Below are 20,910 nucleotides of genomic sequence, written 5' to 3' on the forward strand. Positions count from 1 at the left end.
CTCTGGCTGGCAGATGTATCATGCATATAGGGCTGTGTCCCTGTGTGTGGAAAGGACCCCAGCTCTGTCCTACAAATTTCTGTGCATAGTGGCCCCATCACTTCTCTCCTGGTTTTCTTTCATTGATTACAGGATTCTTGAATTTGCCAAAGATGCTTAGAATCCTCCCCCACAATTATCAGCTCTGATAATTTATGCTTGGGATCCTCCATCAGACCTTTGAAATTAAGACATAAAGGTTAACAGCAGGGATGAGGACATTGGAGGTAAGGTTTGTGTGTAGGGTTTCATGGTTTTCATGTGTTGACAGTAAATGTCTGATTACAAGTTACAACTCAGCTGGCATATGCAGGGTATACTTCTTTTGATATAATAGCACATATAACTGAAAGCTGCTTCATATGTGACATTTCTAAGGCGTACCCATTAAAAGTTCCACAAATAAAAGAAAATCTAATATATCAACACTTTGCACACCATTGCATTTGCAATACAATCTGTTGCCACCCCACGTGTCAATTCTTGAGGTGAGTGAGAAGTTCCAGGGATGTAGCACTCATTCTGATTTGATTTCCTTTGAACAGAAGTCCATAGCACAATGCCTTAGTGGCATTTTGTAATATTTATCTTTACTTAACAGATCTGGAAGATGAGCACAGAAGCAATATTCAACAATTGAGACATCCCAAATTTGGGGTTGCTGGAAGCCATGTGCCTTACACCTCCAATCCTTACTACATTGGGCAAAAGAGGGGAGAATGATGAACATAACAGTGGCTCTTCTTGCCTTTGCACACCGAGAGAGTTTGTGCAGTGGCTGTCATGCAAAGTTGCCTTTGCACACAAATTATATTATATTATATCCTGCTTTTCTCCTGGTATGGGACCCAAGGTGACACATAACACCTTAAAACCACAATACCATTTAAAGAAACTAATGATAAAAGTTAAAAATAATTAAACTAATTTAAAAACACAAGTTAAAACAGCATTAAAAGGAATTAAAACATGATTTTTTTTAAAAAAAAAACCGTAAACATTACACCCCACACCATCAAAAACTCTATCTGCTGTTACCAAATGCCTCCTTAAATACAAACATCTTTCCCTGCCAGCATAAAGAGTGCAAGGAGAAAGTCAACTCGACTTCCCATGGAAGGCGGTCTGGTTGGCCCCCACTTGTCTTCTCTTGCTTTCATGGAGGGACTGTGCAGAGGTAGAATTGTATATTCTTGCATTCATCTGTGCATTTGATGGGACGGAGAATAGTACTAAAGGGTGACCATAAAGGCTTTTTTAAAAATAGCAGCAGGAGGAATGGGAGATGGTCCGGATGCCATTTGTAATTTTGCCTCTGGGCTTCTAGCCCCTAAGTTTCCCTCCTGCTGCTGCCATCATTACTGGACCCAGTACTGTAGATACCAGACATTTGTGGCAGTTTTCTATGGTACAGAATTATGTCAGAGCAATCTTCTGAATCATAGAGTGGTTGCTCTCACATTCCAGACTGTCTCATGACTATCTTGGAGAAAAGCGAATGGAGAAAACAGTTTTGTTTTTTAGCAGCACCAACATTCAAAAGTGCTGTTTTTGGCACTGGTGACAAATTGGAGGCTGGCGAGGAGGGGTGGTTGTCACTCAAAGCAACTAGAGGAGAAGCAGACACAGTCCATGGTTTGTAGGTTGCCTACTTCTGTCCTAGGAAACAACCAGCATCTCCACAATGGTCTAGCTAGAGCTCCCAAACCTAGATGTGCCTTTTTTTCAGTGTATCTTCAGCCTGTGCTCTAGGCACACTTATTTGGTTTAACACATTTTTGAGCTGGGGAGGAGGAAAGCTGGATGAGTCATGCTAGCTTCTTGAGTTATCCAAAAGGCCAGCTATCAGTAGCAATCAGCAAGTCTCTATAGCTGGTGCGATATACTTGGTTAGAGTTGGCCAAACACATCTGACCCCCTTAGTACTGTGCTTAGCCTATTAAACTTTGCGTTCAGAGGAAATCCACTCCCCAGGAACGATTCAGGGATGCTAATGAGGGAGTGACATTTCCCTGACTATTAAAGAAGTGCACCTGGTGTTCAGACACAGGCACTTCCTCCATGTTTGAAGGATGTTTCAGGGACATTTTAGCAGCGATGCAGGCAGGTATGAAAATCTTCTATGTGTGAGGGGATCTGAAAGATCTAGTATTGGAAAGGAAGAGGAACTAGGGACCACATAGCAAACAAACAATGGCTAATGGAGCACACCAATGAATTCCAAAAGAAAATCAGCATGGGCTTTACAGACTATAGCAAAGCCTTTGTCTCCACTGATCACAGAAAAATATGGAGCAGACATGGGAGTGCCAATATATCTGACAGTCCTGATGAGCAATTTGTACTTAGGACAAGAGGCAACTGTTAAAACATGATATAGAGAATCAGAATGGTTTGCAATTGGCAAAGGAGTCAGGCAAGTCTGCATTCTATCATGCAGTTGTTCAACATGTATGCAGAAAATGTCATACGAAGAGCCGGACTGGACATAGAAGGAGGAGGAGTGAAGATAGGAGGAATGAATATCAACAAATACTATACTAATAGCAGAAACCATCATTGACTTGGAAGATTTTACCAAGGAGGATCAAAGAAAAAAGTGTAAAGGCAGGCTTAATGCTGAACATAAAGAAAACTAAAATAATAATCACAGAAGACCCACATACATTCTACCTAGACAATGAGGACATCTAAATAGTAGAAGAATTCCCATACTTTGGATAAAACATCAGTCAGAAAGGAGACTGCAGTCAAGAAATCAGAAGAAAGACTATGAAAGAAATTGACAAAATCCTAAAAAATAAAGATATAGTACTGAGCACTAAAGTTAGAATTGTACAAGCCAGAATATTCCGTAACATCATGTATGAATGTGAGAGCTGGACAGTGAAGAAAGCAGATAAGAAGAAAATAAATTCATTTGAGATGTGATTGTGGAGAAGATTGCTGAGGATACTATGGGCAGCAAAAAGGCAAACAAGTGAGTCCTTGAACAGATCAAGCCTGAAATCTCCCTAGAAGCCAAGATGGTCAAATTGAGGCTATTATACTTTGGACATATCATGAGAAGGCAAGACTCATGAGAAAAGAAAATAAGACTAAAAAAGGTGGAGGAAAGTAAAAAAAAAGAGGAAGGCTGCATGCTAGATGGATAAACTCAATTAGGAAGTTCACAGGTATGAATTTATAGGACCTAAGGAGAACAGTGAGGGACTGGGAGTCTTGGAGACCTCTCATTCACAGGATTACCATGAGTGGGGATCAACCTGAAAGCAGTTAATAACAACAACAAATGGATGTGGGTCTTACAACAAGTCTATAGTTAAAGAGATACTGAAGATATCTCAGATGTTATTCTTTAAGAGAAAACAAACCTGTAATCATTACAACTTATTTTGTAGCATTCTGTTTTTTTTAACTGTGTATGTGTTTTCTTAAATGCTATAGGTTCCCTAGCAAAATGTGCAAGCAAAAAAGAATGTGCAACAGAAAAAAAGAATAAAAAAAACAAGGAAGAAGGAAGGGCAAAGAGATAAGGGCAGCTAACATCCTATGCAGAAGACAATTATAACTCTAAAATCACATATATTTAATAAAAATGTAACCAATCATCATGATGACAAACATGAAAACAAGTAAGAGCACAGTGAATGACCATTTCAGTTCAGCTGGCATTACATCACTATTTCTGCCACTGTGACTTAACATAGGCCTGTTACAGACTGCCGAAATAAAGCTGCTTGGGGTCTCTTTGGAGGTATGCTGTTTAAATGATGCATGGGTCCTAAGAGTCTAGAGGTCGCACCAAAGCCACATTCCATTCCTAAGCACTGGAGTGCAGCTTTGGTGCAGCTTCCAGATTCTTAGGATGCATGCATCATTTAAACAGCATACCTCCAAAGAGACCCCTAGCAGCTTTATTTTGGCAGTCTGTAACAGGCCATAGTATTTCCCAAAAAGGCAAAGCCCTTCAAAATACATTCAGATGACGTAAAAGAAGCTAATCCTGTGCTTATTACTTGCCAAAACAGAACCAAGAACAGGAAGAATCAGAATGCTTCATATATGTATATATGTTTTATTTCTGGAACTAGAAAGCTTCATCAATTGGTTGCTGATCCACTCCCACAACAGATAAACATTGAGCAAAAGGTTACTCTTCAGGGAGGCAGTTTCAGATTTTGGAGTTCTTCCCTGAATGTTTAGGATATTAATTAATATTGACAAGTGGCAGTAGCTCTGAAAACTTCCTGGAAAAACTTCCTGTTTAGAGAAGAAAATGTAGTCTTTTTATTGGGGCCACAAAATGAAGTAGTCTTGAGTTTAAGGGGTAAGGCATCAGATTCCCTTTCTCAGTTTTTGATAATGGAACTGTTGCACAAAGGGCAGGTCCCCTGCTTTAGGAGCCAGGGGTCAATGCATCTTTTGTGAAAGATATGCTTGCAGGTTAAAATGCGCACTACTTCTCTAACCTTATATGCCTCAAAGCAAACCACACAAGTCTCTTCAGCTAGCTCAAATTCACCTTTTTTTAACTTGCGTGACTCAAGTGAGTGAATAGCGTTCTTGAGTTCTGTTTTTGTGGGTTGTTCTCCCTGTCTTCCCACCATCTTCCTGGCAATGTAGCATACAAAAACAAAAAATACAAATGTCAACATTAAAGAACATTCACACAGATAGGTGGCCGTGAAGCATGGTGTTGTTAGCATCTCAGTTGTTGCAGTTACCCGGATGCCTGCCTGGATCAACCGCAGAATCTGCTTTACTTTCCGACTATTAATCATTCTGGCAGCAATATCACCTGCTCCACCATGAAGAAAAATGAAACACTTTCTGTCTAGACATGAATGAGCATAGATTAGGACATCACTACTGCCCTTCCCTAGAGCTGCCTTGATTTTCTCTTTGAAAGTACAGTTGCCTCTTGCATCGAAGGCTATCCAGTCCACTGTGTTTGGTGGTATAGTGAAGTTGGCTCCCAGTCTACAGGCATCTTTTCCTTTTCCTTTTGGTATCACCAATACACCAGCCATCTTCTTGTAAAGGAGTTTCTTTCTAGGCAAGCAATGGTTGTATACCTCTGACATAGCCCACTTTCTCCAGCTGAGTGTTAGCTTCAAATAGCATACAGATGAACACACAGCTTTGGAAGCAGACACGCTGAACAAGAAGGAGAGGCCGAAAGCCAGTTTCCAGCAAAATAAAACCTTTCTTCCATGGTTGCTATGAAGCTTCATTCCACCTCCTGCCTTTCACAAATAGCAAAAATAAAAAAATCAAGTTATAAATTATGTGACAAAATCATCACTTACCAATACATTGTTTTAAAAACAGAATATCAGGGTAACTCACATTTCTGCCTGTTGTGGGATTACTGTCAAACAATCTGCATCTGCACGATCATAAACCAACATGGACAATGAACAGGCTCATTTGAATACTGGGATGCTATTGGCTGTGTTGCCAATTGCCAAAGTGTTGAGGATTGGCTGAGACCAAGCTTGATACTCTGATCATGATCTGTTTTTCTGACCTCACATTTGTTTTTCACTGTCAGGACTGTTGACGTGAACAAGTTAAAGGTCATGGAGCATGGTGTGTAAAGATCTATCAGGACAAATACACTAACAATACAATGCACCAGTCTTCTACCCAACTACCCTACAAAATAAGTAAATTACATAATATCACTTTAAAATTTGGTGCTTAAACTTGCTTCTTTTGTTTTACCTTTCCATCCTCCATATTGGAATAGGCTGAGCAGAAGATAGATCTGGATCTAGTGGGCAATCTCTAAACCATATGCAGCAGACTGACAAGGATTTCTGACTGCCAGGGGCTTGCTAGCAGCAACTAAATGACCATCATTTTAACAGGAAGCCAAGCAGAACCCAGCAGAAAGGAATATTATGCCCCACTACACATTATTTTTCTGAGAGGTTCTTCACTGCCTTTTCATTTCTTTCATTTCCTGTACCGTTTTAACAAGGCAAAATGTTATCACGGCATGCTGGCAGATGAAGTGTTAACACTCCATTGAACAATTTGTTCAGACCTCACCTACATGTCTCCTCCACCATCCCCTGCATTATAAAATATTTTTGAGAAGTTACTTGAATTTTTTAAAATAAAAGACAGATAGGAGAACTGTACTGTGCTTTATGTTTAAAAACTTAAAGGTATGATGGGCAGAATACCAACATAGCACTTTGAAAACTTGCTGGGATTAGAAGACTAGTGTTAAAATTGTGCCAGTTGACAGCAAAGGGGAAAATAAGATAAAAGGCTGCTCCAGTAGATTAATTTTTACCTTTCTTATTTAGATAACAATTACAGTGTTCACCTTAATCTTTCTCACTTAATTTTTATACACTTGTATAAGGATCCTGTGGTTGTCTTGTGACAAGTGATGAGGAAGGACAATACTTTTTCTATCTTGTCCACATGCCTTCATCAGTTCAGCCTCCATTCTTAAGTAACAGAAGGGATATGATAATGAGCTGTTGGAGGGTTTGGAACAAGAGTGGAAATGTGACCTATGATCAAGATATATGCCCATTGGCTTACAAATATGGCCCATATTTTTCCAATCCTCCTCTTCTGAGGAAAAGCAGAAAAATCTTTCATTGGCTGGAGAAGAATCTCAAAAGAATTTCACATTCAGTGTTGCCTGTGAGGACTGCCAAGTATTATGTATAGCATTCCACTTGCATTATTTTCCAATGGCTGACACACTGAAATATTAAGGTATCTCCAAACCTAGAGGAAACAACCTCGTATCTTGATTTCCTTTTTGTTTTGCCTCTTTACAAAAGCTTGTCAGCCATTACCCATATGTTTGGAGAAGCCAACCACATCTCTGAATGAGGAAGAAAACTAGAAAGAAAAGGAGGTTAATTCTCAGTGAGAGGAGGGTACAGGGTACAAGCCAAGTAACAGAGGGAACCTATTTTTATTGCACGGATAATAACAATAATAATAAATAAGAACAACAACAGTAATACTTAATATTCCACTTTCACCCTAGCCCTGGGACACAAGGTAGCTTACAAAAATTAAAGCAAATACAGTGAAACATTCAAATCAGTAAAATTGTACAAAATTGTTCAAAGGTAATAGAGAATTTAAAAACATCAATAGAATTAAAAATAATTTTAAACAGATTCTGTAAAAAGGCAAGAAACAAGAACAAAACAGGACACTATTATAAACCCTTTTCAAAAGAAAACAAAAATCTTCACCTGCTCCCAGAAGGATACCATGAATTAGGCCAGTCTAATCTCTCTAGCAAGGGAGTTTCAGGCGCTGGGAGCAGCAACTGAGAACGCCTTCTTCCATGTCTCCAGCAGATGTGCCTATGAAGGATGGTGGGATATGTTGGGATATAATCCAGATGAAAATGTACAATGTAGGATAAAGGTGGCTGGGTAACAAAGGGTCACTGTCTGACATTATGACAAAGCATTTACCACCAGTGCTGAGTCATAGGAAATGACATCAGATGATTGTTACCAAGTGCAGCAAACTGCTACAAAAGTGCACTCTCACCCTGGATGAGGGTACAAAGATCAGTGTGACACAGGAGGAAGACGCAGGGCCAAAAGGCCACATGGAACCCTTACTATATAAGGGAGGTGCCTCTAGTCACATTGTGGGTAGTTGTTGGTGGATGGAGGACGGTGTTTGTGTGTTGTATATGGTTGCTGTAGATAGTGGAACTTCGAAGAATAAAAGCCTCGTGAAGAGACATCTGGCTAGAGTCTCTTTTGTCAGCTTCTGGAAGGGGAGAGGAATTTCTCCAGCTTGCATGCAGCTGACTGTTGCTTGTGAGGTGCTGATCCTGGTGCCAGATGTTGATGTGGTACATCACGCACTGCGCTACAACGCTAACAGGACAGAGGGGATGGCCTCCCCTAAAGATCTCAGTCTGTCAGGTTTATATGGGAAAATGAAAGTCTTAGTCCACTACATTTCATCCACATGTAATGATATTTGGTAGTTGTCACCACTAAGTTCTGTATAATGTGTTACATGTAACTAGACTACCTGTAGCTCATTACTTCCAAAATCTGTGCTTAGGTGCAATCTAACACAGCATCACAGGAATTAAATGGACAGGCTTCAAAATTCCAAGGTGTCCAGGGTATATCCCAGATAGCTTCTTTTAGAAACTAAAGGGCTTGACAGACCGCTCTGAAAGGGTGGGCTGGAGGTGCACAGCCAACGCAACAAGTGTGCCATTGGTGCACTGTCACGTGTTGATGACACGAGCACAGCACCGCAATGTGTGGACATCGTGCCGTGCTTGCATCATCATAGTGGCCCCCGTGTGGATAGGAGGCTGTCATGATGGCGGCGCCCATACAGACTAGGGTTTGGGAACATGCAGTCGCTGTGCGCTCCCGAACGCTAGAATCAGTGCCAGGACAGCGCTTCCTGCCCGGTTGTACTGGGCCTAACGGTTGGTCTGGGTTGTCACTCGTATTATTCTTGCAAATGTGATGCCCAATTCTAAAAAACAAAACTAAAAAAACCAACAAAGCTAATCATAGAAACTATTAAGAAAATTAACTGTGGGAAATGAAAAAATAAAGCCATGATCTAGTAAATGCTCTGGAATGCTGCCTTCAAAGAGAGAAATACTTACTATAAGATTACAGTAGCTAATCTTTAAAGTAGACATCTTTCCAATTGAAGAGCACAGTTTCAGATTATAATACCAGTAGTGTTACCTTTTAGACTTTAGTTAAACTGAATTGCTAGAGACAAAGCTCTTTTTCTTACTCACTCTGTCTTTTGCCATTGCCTCAGTCCCAGTTTCAGTGCCTTTTTGTAAGGGAGACTCGCATTTCCTTCAAATATTGCTTTGTGGCTTTTGCAAATCAGTTATCATTCCTTATATTGGGGGCTGCCCAAATGTAGGGGGCTTGCTTCTCAGCTGCATGCCTGCCTTGACATTTCTTTCATTTTTCTTGTGATATAGTTATTTCAGTTCAATGCTATGGCAAAAACAAGCTACAAATAGAAGTGCCTGCCTGCTGTACAAACTTTAGATTGTTTTGAAGCATGGTGATAAAGTCATTTAATGGTACAAAGACAGTCTAAAGAAAGGCCAGGGTCTATCAAAATAGTGAAGTATTTGTGTGGTACATAACTGAGCAGCCCACTTTATGTATAAATCCAGCTTGTTTTAGCAGATCCCTCTTCAGGTCTATAAGGATGACCAAATCCAACACATTTAAGCTCCAAGGCAATTTGTTTAGGAAAACTCCATTTAGAATCCCATGAATAAAATTATATCAAAGAATTAGAGATCTTGGCCAGATCAAACAATGCAGTGGTAACCAACAGAAATCTATAATCACAATTTCCTCCCACCAAAGCCAGTGAAAAAAGGACTAAAGATTTCACACATATTTTAAAAACACTAGAGCTAAAATAAAACTTGCTATAATTTGTGTTAAATATAGCAAAACTACATGTGCTATTATCATAAAGTTTGTTGTTCTTGTGTGCCTTCAAGCTGTTTCTAACTTATGGTGATCCTAAGGAGAACCTATCATGGGGTTTTCTTGGCAAGTTTCTTCAGAGGACTGAAACTGCTATTGCCATCTCCAGAGGCAGAGAGAGTGTGACTGGCCCAAGGTCAACCAGTGGGTTTCATGGCCGATCTGGGACTCAAACCCTAGTCTCCAGAGTCAGAGTCTAATGCTCAAACCACTATGCTATGCTGGCTCTCAACACCATAATGTTTACTGACAACAAAATGTATTGTCATTAGAGTAGGAGTGGGGAATGTGTAACTCAGGGGCCACAGAGTCTCCAAGGCTGGCTTTGAGGCCCTCAGAGCCTCCTAGCACCCACCTCTCTTAAAACAATGAACTGACTTCTATCTGCCTTCTTAAAATGACTCAGGTGTGCCAAAAATAAGAGAAATTGGCCTGCTATTGAAGCTGTGGAGAAATTTTTTCCACTTTCTAAATTTAAGGGTTAAATAAACTTGAGAAACAACATGCCAGCTGTGTCAAACGTCAGTGTGAATATATAGATGGAATTTCATGTTTTGTGGCTCTAGTCTAGGTCATTTCCTTCTTGGATGTGCTTAAGAACTTTTCAGCACTCCACTACAGAACAGTGCAACAGTACAGTACAAGAAACTGCTCCTCTAAGTTTCAACAAGACTGTGCTGATGTTCTTCCACGTTACTGCCCACCATGTATCTACTCATGAAACACTTTACCTACTCTTATAAAGGAACCTTCTATGTAGTGAGAAAGATATATCCCTGACCATGAGTTGGTGTTTCAGTGTCTTTAAGGCCTGAAGCAGATGGACCCAAAGAAGTGTTCTGATGCCGTGTTTCTGCTGTTCATGCTGGGACCATGGCAACCGCACATGCCTGGTCCCAATCTGGGTTACCACCACAGTCTTGAACTGGGCTGCGAGAAAGAGGAGATTCTATCAGCTCTTTCTTGGCTCAATTCTTTTTCAGGCCACGTTTGGGGCATGCGTTGTGTAAACGGCATGCCCCCAACGTGGCCTGAAGCCATGTCATTTTGCCCATCTGTTTCAGGCCTAAAGCTCTATGGGATAGCAGAGATGAGTTCTTTTAAACCTTCCCTAGTTCTGCATGAAGAGACCATAAATCCACTTGATGAGACATGCTAATTGTGCAGTGTTGGTGATTTCATATGGGTTTCCCTTCTGCAGACTGCCACAGTCAAAGTATGAATTGCAGAGGTAGCACCATAGAAGTACACACCATCAAGGGCCAGGGCCAACAACATAGGCCTACCTTCCCTTCTACTGAAAGAGCTTCCCTCATAGGTATAAGGACACTGAGGAAGTAGACTTGAGTCTACAAAAGTTCATGCTACCAACTTCTTTCTTTCAGCTAGCCTCAAAAGTGCTACAAGATCTCTCTACATACGGATTCTACAGACTAACATGGCTACGTCTTTGAATTCTGAGACAGAGAAGAACTTGTGAAGGAAGGTGTGCTTAACAGAGCTATTAAACAAATTTATCTATTAAACCATGCAATTAGGAGCTTGAGTAACATTGCTAAGAAAACCAATCATGGAAATTCAGCCTCTAGTGATCCTTGTGACAACCTGCAAGCATGGTGTTCACTGAGAAATCCAAACACGTCAATAGAAAATACCCTGTGAGCCACTTGTAAAGAAGCTATGGTTGGTGGCTAGTCATTCCCCCTTTGTCAATAGTGGTGTCCCATCCAACATACTTGCAATGGCATTCCCTTCGCTCCTTTTCTTCCTCCTTCCTTCATGGTTGCAGAAAAGAATAGTTGTCCACACAAATTGTTTTAAACATCATAAATAGGCACATTTCTCTGGTATAGATGTCAAAGCAAATGACTGTGATGAAAGTATTTTGAACTTGTTTATCAAGTGCTGGATTTATCCACAAGCTCAATCAACTACAGTTTTAGGTCCTTATAAAGAAGGGGTAACCTCACAAGAAAATAATTTTTAAAAAACCTGATAAAATAAAAGATCTATTTTGATAATGCTACTTGGTCTCTTAACTTTGACATGTCTTAGGGGTGACAAAAAGTCTCAGTTCTATCCTGTGCTTACATTATACTGATAGTTATTCAGCAGCATAACATATAAGTACATACCATGGTGCTCTTCGTTGTTGCTGCTGTTATGTGCCCTCAAGTTGGCTATGACTTAAAGTCCAATTTGTAGGTAGAGAGCCAGAGTGGTGTTGGATTTTGAAGGTTGGACTAGGACTCTGGGAGACCAGAAATCGAACTCCTCCCTGTTCAGCCATGGAAATCCACTGGGTGACTCTAAGCAAGTCTCACTCTCTCTCCCTCATAGGAAAGGAATGGCAACCCTCTTGGAATAAGTCTTGCCAAAAAGAAACAACAACCACGTTGTGGTAAATTCTTCATATGGCTGCCATAAATCATGCAATTAACTGGTCAGATTTATTCAGATATTTTCCACTGTCTTCTTTAGAGGCAGAAAGAGTGTGACTTGCCCAAGGTCACGTCAGTGACTTTCCATGGCTGAGCAGGAATTTGAACCCTGGTTTTCCAGAGTCCTAGTCCAACACTCAGACACCATGCTGGCTCTCCACAGTGGTCTTACATATAAAGTAGGGGCCAGAATGGTGTAGTGGTTTGAGTGTTAGATTAGGAATCTGAGAGACAAGGGATCTATTTTTGCCACTATCTCTTAAAGACAGAAAATAATAATCCCAGAGCCATTGGCAATAATCTTTGAGTACTCCTGGAGAACACAAGTCCCAAACAGATTTACTCTAGAGACAACAGTTATGATGACAGAGTATATAGAAGGTTCTCTCTTCACCTTCATCACATTTGGGGATGAAGATATATTAGGATGGCCTCTCAAATTGAAGGGTAAGGGAAATCTTTTCTTACAGTCCACATTAGACAAAGGTTGTCCCTCAAATTCTTGATAGTTTATATCATGCAGTGAAGGAAACCACTGGAGTTATGAAATAAATGATTGTTTAGGCAGTCTATTAGTATATGCTTGACCAGGCAAACCTAAGGAAGAGCAATGGCTCCTCTTCATCTTGGAAAGAAGTGACCAGTGGGGGGCCTGGGCTGAAAGCTGTGTGCTGAAAGCCATGCTGGCAGAGCCCCTCATGTGCTCTGGAAGAACTAATGGGGCTCCAGCATAGGCAGATTTCCCCTTTTGTGGAGGGATCCGGAATGGATTCCCACATAAGGGGAGGGCCCACTGCATTGCACTTAGTGCAGAAAAATGAAATTCATAGATATAGGAAGGGGGACACCTGGTTTAACAAGACTACATGTGAAAGGGATCTAGGGGTCCTAGTAAACCACAAGTTGAACATGAGTCAACAGTTTGATGAGGCAGCTAAAGGCAAATGCAGTTCTAGGCTGCATCAATAGAAGTATAGTGTCTAGATCAAGTGAAGTCATATGCCACTTTATTCTGCTTTGGTTAGCCTCACCTGGAATACTGTGTCCAGTTCTGGGCACCACAATTCAAGAAGGATGTTGACAAGCTGGAGTGTATACAAAGATGGGCAACTAAAATGGTGAAGAGCCTGGAGACCATGCCCTATGAGGACAGACATACAGAGCTGGGTATCTTTTGTCTGGAGAAGAGACAGTTAAGAGGTGATATGATAGCCCTGTTTAATGGGATGTAATATTTAGGATGGAGCAAGCATGTATTCTGCTGCTCCAGATAATAGGACCCACAACAATGGATACAAGCTGCAGAAAAAGAGGTTCTACCTAATCATTAGGAGGAACTTTCTGACAGGCAGAGCTGTTTGACAGTGGAACACACTCCCTCAGAGTGTGGTGGAGTCTCCTTCTTTGGAGGTTTTTAAACAGAGGCTGGATGACCATCTGTCAGGGGTGCTTTGAGTTCCTGCATGAACAGGGGTTGGACTGGATGACCCTTGTGGTATCTTACAACTCTATGATTCTATGAAATTGCACATGTTTGGAATATAAATAAAAGTGTCTCATTCCCTTGATGGCCCTTCTCCTTCTCTCGAATATTCAGTATTCTTAATGGTACAAACCTGTCTGACCAAAATATGGGCACTCTGTAGATATTATTTGAGGATCAGGATTTTAGTGATGTTTTCAACAACAAAACGCCTGTGCTAATCCTTACCAAAGTGCAGCAAGACAACACTGTACAGATGATGTACAACATTTCTTTATCCAAGAAACAAAACTTTAAATGAATTACCGTATATACTTGTGTATAAGTCAAGGGCAGGTTTTGGGGGCAAAATCATGGATTTTTATATGACCTTAGGAGTTTGGAGCCCATTTTTGGGCTTAAATTTTTCAACTTATAGACAGGTATATATGTTACAACCCATGGAAATTTATGCTAAAATAAATCTATTTAGTCTTCAAGGAGCTACAAGACTCACCATCCTTTTGTTATTGTGAAGCAGACCAACTCCTCTTTCAATGTTTTAAAAGAATGTGATTTCATAACTGCAATTATCAGCCCAATTTAGAAAGAAATATAGTTCAAACAAATTAACTGAACATGGATTAGCAGCACTCTTTAATGGAGACAGACACATAGCAAGAATTCATTCTCAGTATCTAGTTAATAATCCAGCACTTTTTTTTATACCTTCAGCAGTTGCAGCATATGTACATGGTTACATTACTTTGATTTAATATAGCACTTTTCAATTTGTTTTCAAGGGGTTTTTTTCCCAACAGATTTTTTGGTTTCACAGGTGCAAACACAGATGGGTACACTATTATAATTTTAACCAGATGGTTAAGTGCTTGTCTTCACAGTCTAGATTGGCATGACACAGCTGCAATGGACAAACAAGTTGACATATGCTGAGTCATAAAATATTTTGCAGTGAGCATTACACTACAACTCATGGATTGTATATTTCATAAAACTGGTCTACAGGACATCTCCAAAAAGCATCATTTACTCCTCTGTTTCTTGTGCTTTTTCAATAGCAACATCTTCTAAATTAGTCTCCCCTTCAAAGAAGTTATCATCTTGAGGAGAGGGTAAAGATGATTCCTTGCTAGGAATTGTCTGTTCAGTTCTGTCTTCTCCACATTTTAGTTCTACTTCCTTATCATCCCCAGATTCAGATACCAACTGTTCTTCACTTGTTAAAGCTGATTCTGCTGCTTGAGCTGCCTCTGGGGAAGAAAACCACACAGACATCTCTTGACAATTAGGGAATGAAATGTAGCCATCAGAAATCAACAGGACTGGAAACTCCTCATGAAATCATCACAAAGGGAAGTGACATTGGCAGAAAACTCAAAGCAAGTCTGAACAAGCCAAGCTAGAGCCTATTTGAAGGCCTACACCTTGGCAATGTGAGCAGTAAAGAAATTGTTCTTTGCTGCCACCACTGTATCTGCTAAGGAGCCGTCTAGTGAAGCTTGTTGGAAGCTTATACACACTAGTCCTCAAGCAGAAAATGGAAACTACTTGATAGCTCACTGTGAAGAATGTGCATAGAACTTGGCATGTAAAATTATTCTGATGCTGTAGTTGATACAGTTCTAGTGGATGTGACCTTGACTCCTGTTTGTCCTATTTAATTAAGATACTTTTCAATTTGTGAGCCTGAGGATGTGGACAGGATCCTTGGAGAGGGAAGATACACCACATGTGTATTAGATCCTTGTCCACTAGATCCTTGTCCTTCCTGGCTCATTAAACAGGCCAAATGGGGACTGAGAGAGCAGTCAATAATTATATACTACTAATAAGATAGTACTAATAATAATAATAATAATACTAACTAATAATAATTATTATTAGCCCCACCCAATCCAAGGCATTCGCGGGTTACAACAGTAAAAATAAAGATAATAAAATAAAATACAATAAATAAATAAATAAATAAAATACAATAAAATTAAAGAGAGCGAAGTGAGTACATTCACAGTCCGGCCTGATGGAAGTTGGACCTCTCTTTTTAATTTCCTCCCAGGTCTGATGATGATGTCATGGAGGGAGGGCTCTTCTTCTTGAGGCAAGGATTTTATTTTACTTAATTTTAATTTAATTCTTCTCATTAAATTTAAGAGAAGAATTGGTGGACAGAGTGACATAAGTCACAGTAAGTGGGGAGTAGAACTAGGTAGGGAAGGCCTGCCGGAAGAGATCCGTCTTAAGAGCCTTCTTAAAGGCTGTAAGAGTAGAAATGTCATGGATCTCCTTTGGCAGGTCATTCCATAGCTTCGGAGCTGCAATGGAAAAGGCCCTCTGGGTGACTGAAGTTAGCCTAGATTTTATTGGCTGAAGTAGATTCTTCCCCGAGGACCTTAGAGTGCGGGACGGACAGTATGGAAGTAGGTGATCTCTTAAGTATTCTGTTAAGTCAATGCGTCTTTACAACTAGACAAAATTCCAGTTTGCCTAAAGGAGCTTGTACAGTGGACATTTGTTATATGCTGGGATTGGTTCCAAGATCTCCCGTGGATAACAACATCCATGGATGCTCTAGTCCCATTAAATTTGACATAGCCAAATGGTGTCCCTTATTAAAAAAATCAAGGTTTGATATTTGAAATGTATACTTTTTAAAAAAAACCATTTTCAAACCGTGGATGCTTCAATCCATGTATAAGAAATCTGTGTATAAGAAGGGCCGACTGTAGTTAGGTCTTTGTTGAAAAAGCCATCCCTAAATTCCTCCACAATGGATAATTATTGGCCAGTGTCTAACATACCATTTATGGGCAAGGTATTGGAGTTTTCAGTGACCTCCCAGCCCCTGGATAAAACAGATTATCTAGACCCATTTCAATTTGGTTTCAAGCCTGGTTATGGAACAGAGACAGTTTTGATTGTCCCGGTGGAGAACCTATGCCAGGAACTGGACAGGGGTACTGTGTCCCTGTTGGTCCTGCTGGACACGTGGCTTTCACAACCATCAATCCTCCCAGGCTGCCTCACTGGGATGGGACTTGGCAGCACTATCTTATAGTAGCTCTATTTCTTTATGGAGAGTCTAACTGAAGTGCTGCTAGGGGACTCCTGTTCAACCCCTTAACCATTAACCTGTGGAGTCTTTCAAGGTTTTGTTTTATGTACCAGGTTGTTTAATATATACATGAAACCACTGGGAAAGGTTGTCTAGAGTTTTAGGGTGCAGTGCCATCAATTTGTGGATGACAAACCCTTCTAATCCTCTCGACCTCAATCCAAGCAGGCTGTCTTGGTCCTAAACCAGTGTATGTTATCATTAATGGACTGGATGGGGGCAAACAAATTATGATTTAATCCAGACAAGCCAGAGGTGCTCCTGATCAGTTGCAAGGCACATCAGGGAAGGGATTCAGCCTGTGTTAGATGGGGTTACACTTTCCTGCAGGTGCAGGTTTTCAATTTGGAGAAACACATGAATTCAGCTTTAAACCTGGAGGCTTCTGCATTGACCAGGAATGCATTTATATATTTAAATCCTATGCACCTACTGAACCCATTCTCTCATACATTGGATCTGGCCACCATGTTACACACTTTAGTTACAGCCCATTTGGCCTACTGTAATGTTGTCTACCTGGCGCAGCTTTTGAAATGTTTTCAGAAACTTGATCTAGTACAAAGAGCTGCAGCAAGGGTATTAACTGGGGCAGTTTACAGGGACCATAGTTCCCTGTTAAAACAACTCCCCTGGCTGTCAGTTTATTTATGGGTACAATTCAAATGCTGGTTATGACCTATAAAATCCTATATGGCTCAAGTTCAAGCTATTTGGCAGACCATGACTCCCCTTACGAGAACATGACATGAATTAGCATTGTAATGGTAATTCACCTTTCTTTTGCTTTTTTTCTTGTTCCCTTTTTTCTTTGGCAGCTTCCAGCTCCTGCTTCTCATAGGCCTCTTTTAGCATCTTGCACACTTTCTTGTGTGTAAACCAGTGCAATTTTTGACAGTTCTGATCACAGTAGATCACCTAAGAAAAATACAATGGATATAATTATTTTGATATGAACATAGGAAGCTGCTTTATAAACAGTCAATCTATCAGTCTGTCTGTCTATCCATCCTCTTACTGTCAACTCTGACTAGCTACAGTTCCCCAGGACTCAGGCCGGATTCTTTCCTAGTCCTGCTGGATATTTTCGGTGGTCCACACATTAACTAGGCATGGCCCTGCTCTGTTCTTAAATCAGATGAGAATGCTGCATTTCAAGGTGCTATGGTGGACTGATAGAAAATAATGTATCCATGTTTTAATCATCAAGGGTACATAAATTCTTTCACTTTTAGGGAAAATCAGAGTTCTAAGTCTTGTAATAAGTCACTTATTTCAGTGAGAATGAGTCCATAGTTTTGCATTTGCCCAATCGGTGCAAAACTGAACAACTAGTGGCTATTTGCTCATTTTTGCTTTAGATTCTCCAACTCCTTTTGAAGAAGAAAGGAACATATGGCAACTTTCTATATGTACGCAATGCTTGCATAACTTGCTAGAATTTCAAACCATTAGTAGTAGTTACCTATAAATTCTTACCATTTTGCATACTGAACATCTTTTGGCTGCACCTTTCTCCCCACACGTTGTGCAAAACTCAGTCTCCATGAAGCCCACTTGTCCAGTTATGGCTTGTGTAAGGACAGAAAAAGCTGTAGGATCACATCCCTGGGAGTGTGAAAGGAAGGGGGGGGAATGAAATCAGAATGCCAATAAAAATCCTGAATGAGCAAACAGTCAATCACCCCAGTCAATTAGAAATGTGTATCTACAATATTCAAGCTCCAGACTTAAGAGAGAAATCTATCTTCATTATGTACATAGCACATTTTGCTACTCTTTGTAACTCAGAGGTTAAAAGAACAAAGTTCTTTCCCTTGTGTATGTGGAAAATGAAAGAAGGACATTATTTTGCTACATTTAGAGATCAATTTCAATGATCATTCCAAATATGAAGGACACTAGTTATGACAGTTTTGTTATACAATGATTTGTGCATATTGGCAAAAATACTCAGTGAAGGATTAAGCAATCTCTGTCTTGAACTGGAGGGGGATGTAGGATGCTTACTATGGCCCCGTACAGACAGGCCAAAATAAAGCTGCTTCGGGTCACTTTGGAGGTATGCTGTTTAAATGATGCATGTGTCCTAAGAGCCTAGAAACCATGCCAAAGCCACACTTCAGTCCCAAAGGACTGGAGCGTGGCTTTGGGGTGGCTTCCGGACTCTTAGGACGCATGCATCATTTAAACAGCATACCTCCAAAGTGACCCGAAGCAGCTTTATTTTGGCCTGTCTGTATGGGCCATATGTCTAGGAATACAAACACATCCTTTATAGCAAGGGGAGTATAATAAACCTAAACACCTGAATGCCATGCAAGAACAGTGCCGTGAATGTATATTACAGATGAATAAAAATAGAAGGGCTTAAATTTTTTTTTACCTTTTATACCTATGATTTTTTACCTTTTATGCCGAAGGTATCCAAATTATTTTTTTTCCATTTTGAAATCATGCAAATATTGGCTGCTTATGTGGCACTTAAAATAGGAATGTATACATTAACAAACAAACAAACCCAAATAGCTTACATCTTTGCTGGGTCACCAACATCTCCACCATCCTTGCAGGCATGTCAGAAAGAAAGGTTCAATCAAATTCCTCCTCCTGTATACAGTTGGCCCTCCATGGCTTTGACTTTTGCAGATTTGATTATTCATGGATTTGATTAATATACTCTGCCTAGGAATCTCTTAAGTCCTCCAACATAACTCTATGGACAACTTTTTCCAGAAGTTGTACTGGAGGACCTAGAGATTCTTAGAGAGAACACTTCTCTGGGCATTTGTAGATCCTCCACCACAATTCTATGGTCAGCTTCTAGTGGATGTTGCTCTGGAGGACACAGAGATTCCTAGAGAGTTGTTCTCTCATGTAAAAAAGTAGTGATTTTTTATTAGCAGTTTTCCCACTTTCATGGGGGTCCTGTGTCCTTAACGCCAGTGAATGTGGAGGGCCCATTGTACTATTTTCAGCTTTATACTGAAACTACTCCAGCTTTATTCTGGAATAAGATTTTATAAGGGGAAAACAAAGACACACACTTGGGCAATGAGTGTGTGAAATATTAAAGTAAGGGTGTCTATTTCATTTCATTTGTATGCTACCTTTCTCCCAGAAGGGATCCAAGGTGGGAATAAGACAGGATACTGTGCTTGGATATAGCAAAACATGGTTAAAGCACTCTGAGACCAATATGTCTATGCTCAGGACTTATTAGCCACACCTTTTCAAAATGGGTTCTGTAGCAGAAAAGTAAGCCATGGTTTCTTGCTAGGTTGTGGTTTGACACTAATACAAACCAAAATTCAGCAAAACAAATCCTGACTGAGAGTTATCTACACAGGTAAAACAGATTTTATGAGGCAACTGAAATCCAGTTCTTATGAAGAAGTATTGGATTTGCATAATCTCTCCTAGAACACCAGTCATAACATTTGTTTAGGTTAACTTATTCATCTTGTGGATTTCAAGCATCTGTCAACTAAGTCCAAACCACAGAGAATGGTGGTTTTCAACCAAAGACACTCACAATTTCAACTGGAGCAATGCTTCTCACAAGCTGCTGGAGCAAAGTAGCTTCACAGTAAGGAAATTTTCGAATGCATTCCCTGATGAGCTTCTCTTGATACACTGGAAAGCCATCTTTATCTCTGCCTTTTAGTAAACTGGAATTATTAAAAAGGATGAAAGGTCATGCTAAAACTATTGGACAAATTCTATAATTTCTAATACAGCATCAAAGGCTGCATCTACACTGTAGAATGCAATTTAACATCTCTTACTGACAGAGAGTTCTGGTGCTGCAACAAACCACAAACCCCAGGATTCCATACAATGGAGCCAAGACACTTAAAGAAGTGTCAAACTACATTAATTCTGCAGTGTGGCAAGAGCCCAAGAAAGGATTTAATGTTCCGACAGGATGTCTGCTGCATGAAAAAAGAAAATTGCAAGCAGAGAAACCTGTGAGCAACAGAGAATATATAAGATGAAAATGTATTACATTTTTCTAATTTTATGTTAACTATATTTCAGTTAAGAAGAAAATCTTCTTTTACAACCACAAAAAGCACTGCCAACTTTAACTGTAGCTATTTTAAATGTTCTAAACACCAAGGTTTTACCCTACCCACTAAATGTCTCCCATGAGTGTAGGGGAAATCAGCTCTAACTTTCTAGCTAGAACTCAAATATATTCCAAAGGAGGGCTTTACATCCACAGCAAGCTAATGTATTATCTTAAAGGTAAAGACTTGAGTACTATTACTTGTATGTACAACACTGTGTAAATCTACAGCACTATATAAATAAAGCATAATA

General features: G+C 40.0%; 2 protein-coding genes across 3 annotated transcripts in view; both read right to left on the reverse strand.

Annotated features, from left to right (window-relative positions):
• Positions 1–4,097: 4,097 nt before the first annotated feature.
• On the reverse strand, positions 4,098–12,728 carry LOC121932418 (E3 ubiquitin-protein ligase RNF133-like). Of its 2 annotated transcripts, none has more exons than XM_042471025.1 (2): positions 7,281–12,728; positions 4,098–5,288 (listed from the first exon to the last, which is right to left on the reverse strand). In XM_042471025.1, exons 1-2 carry the CDS (start codon positions 7,299–7,301, stop codon positions 4,392–4,394), a joined length of 918 nt encoding a protein of 305 aa, XP_042326959.1. In that variant the 5' UTR covers positions 7,302–12,728; the 3' UTR covers positions 4,098–4,391. The 2 variants fall into 2 exon arrangements, 1 of the variants encoding a protein (XP_042326959.1); XR_006104348.1 differs by having other exon boundaries at positions 5,153–5,284.
• Positions 12,729–14,085: 1,357 nt separating this feature from the next.
• The window catches only part of ANKMY2 (ankyrin repeat and MYND domain containing 2), a 32,359-nt gene continuing 25,534 nt past the window's right edge, over positions 14,086–20,910 (reverse strand). The window contains exons 7-10 of the mRNA XM_042475821.1: positions 20,120–20,255; positions 18,064–18,192; positions 17,361–17,502; positions 14,086–14,722 (exon numbers count right to left, since the gene is read on the reverse strand). Coding sequence (XP_042331755.1) covers positions 14,499–14,722; positions 17,361–17,502; positions 18,064–18,192; positions 20,120–20,255 — 631 coding nt within the window. The 3' untranslated portion in view covers positions 14,086–14,498. The remainder of the gene's footprint in view (positions 14,723–17,360; positions 17,503–18,063; positions 18,193–20,119; positions 20,256–20,910) is intronic.

The sequence above is a fragment of the Sceloporus undulatus genome, chromosome 6 (assembly GCF_019175285.1).
Source record: "Sceloporus undulatus isolate JIND9_A2432 ecotype Alabama chromosome 6, SceUnd_v1.1, whole genome shotgun sequence".
Lineage (NCBI taxonomy): Eukaryota > Metazoa > Chordata > Lepidosauria > Squamata > Phrynosomatidae > Sceloporus > Sceloporus undulatus.

Coding starts and splice junctions, on each gene's coding strand:
- LOC121932418 (XM_042471025.1), bottom strand. CDS start 7,301: ATGGTATCCTTCTGGGAGCAG. Junction 5,289..7,280: donor TGGTATCCTTCTGGGAGCAG/GTGAAGATTTTT, acceptor TATTTGTGAAAG/GCAGGAGGTGGAATGAAGCT.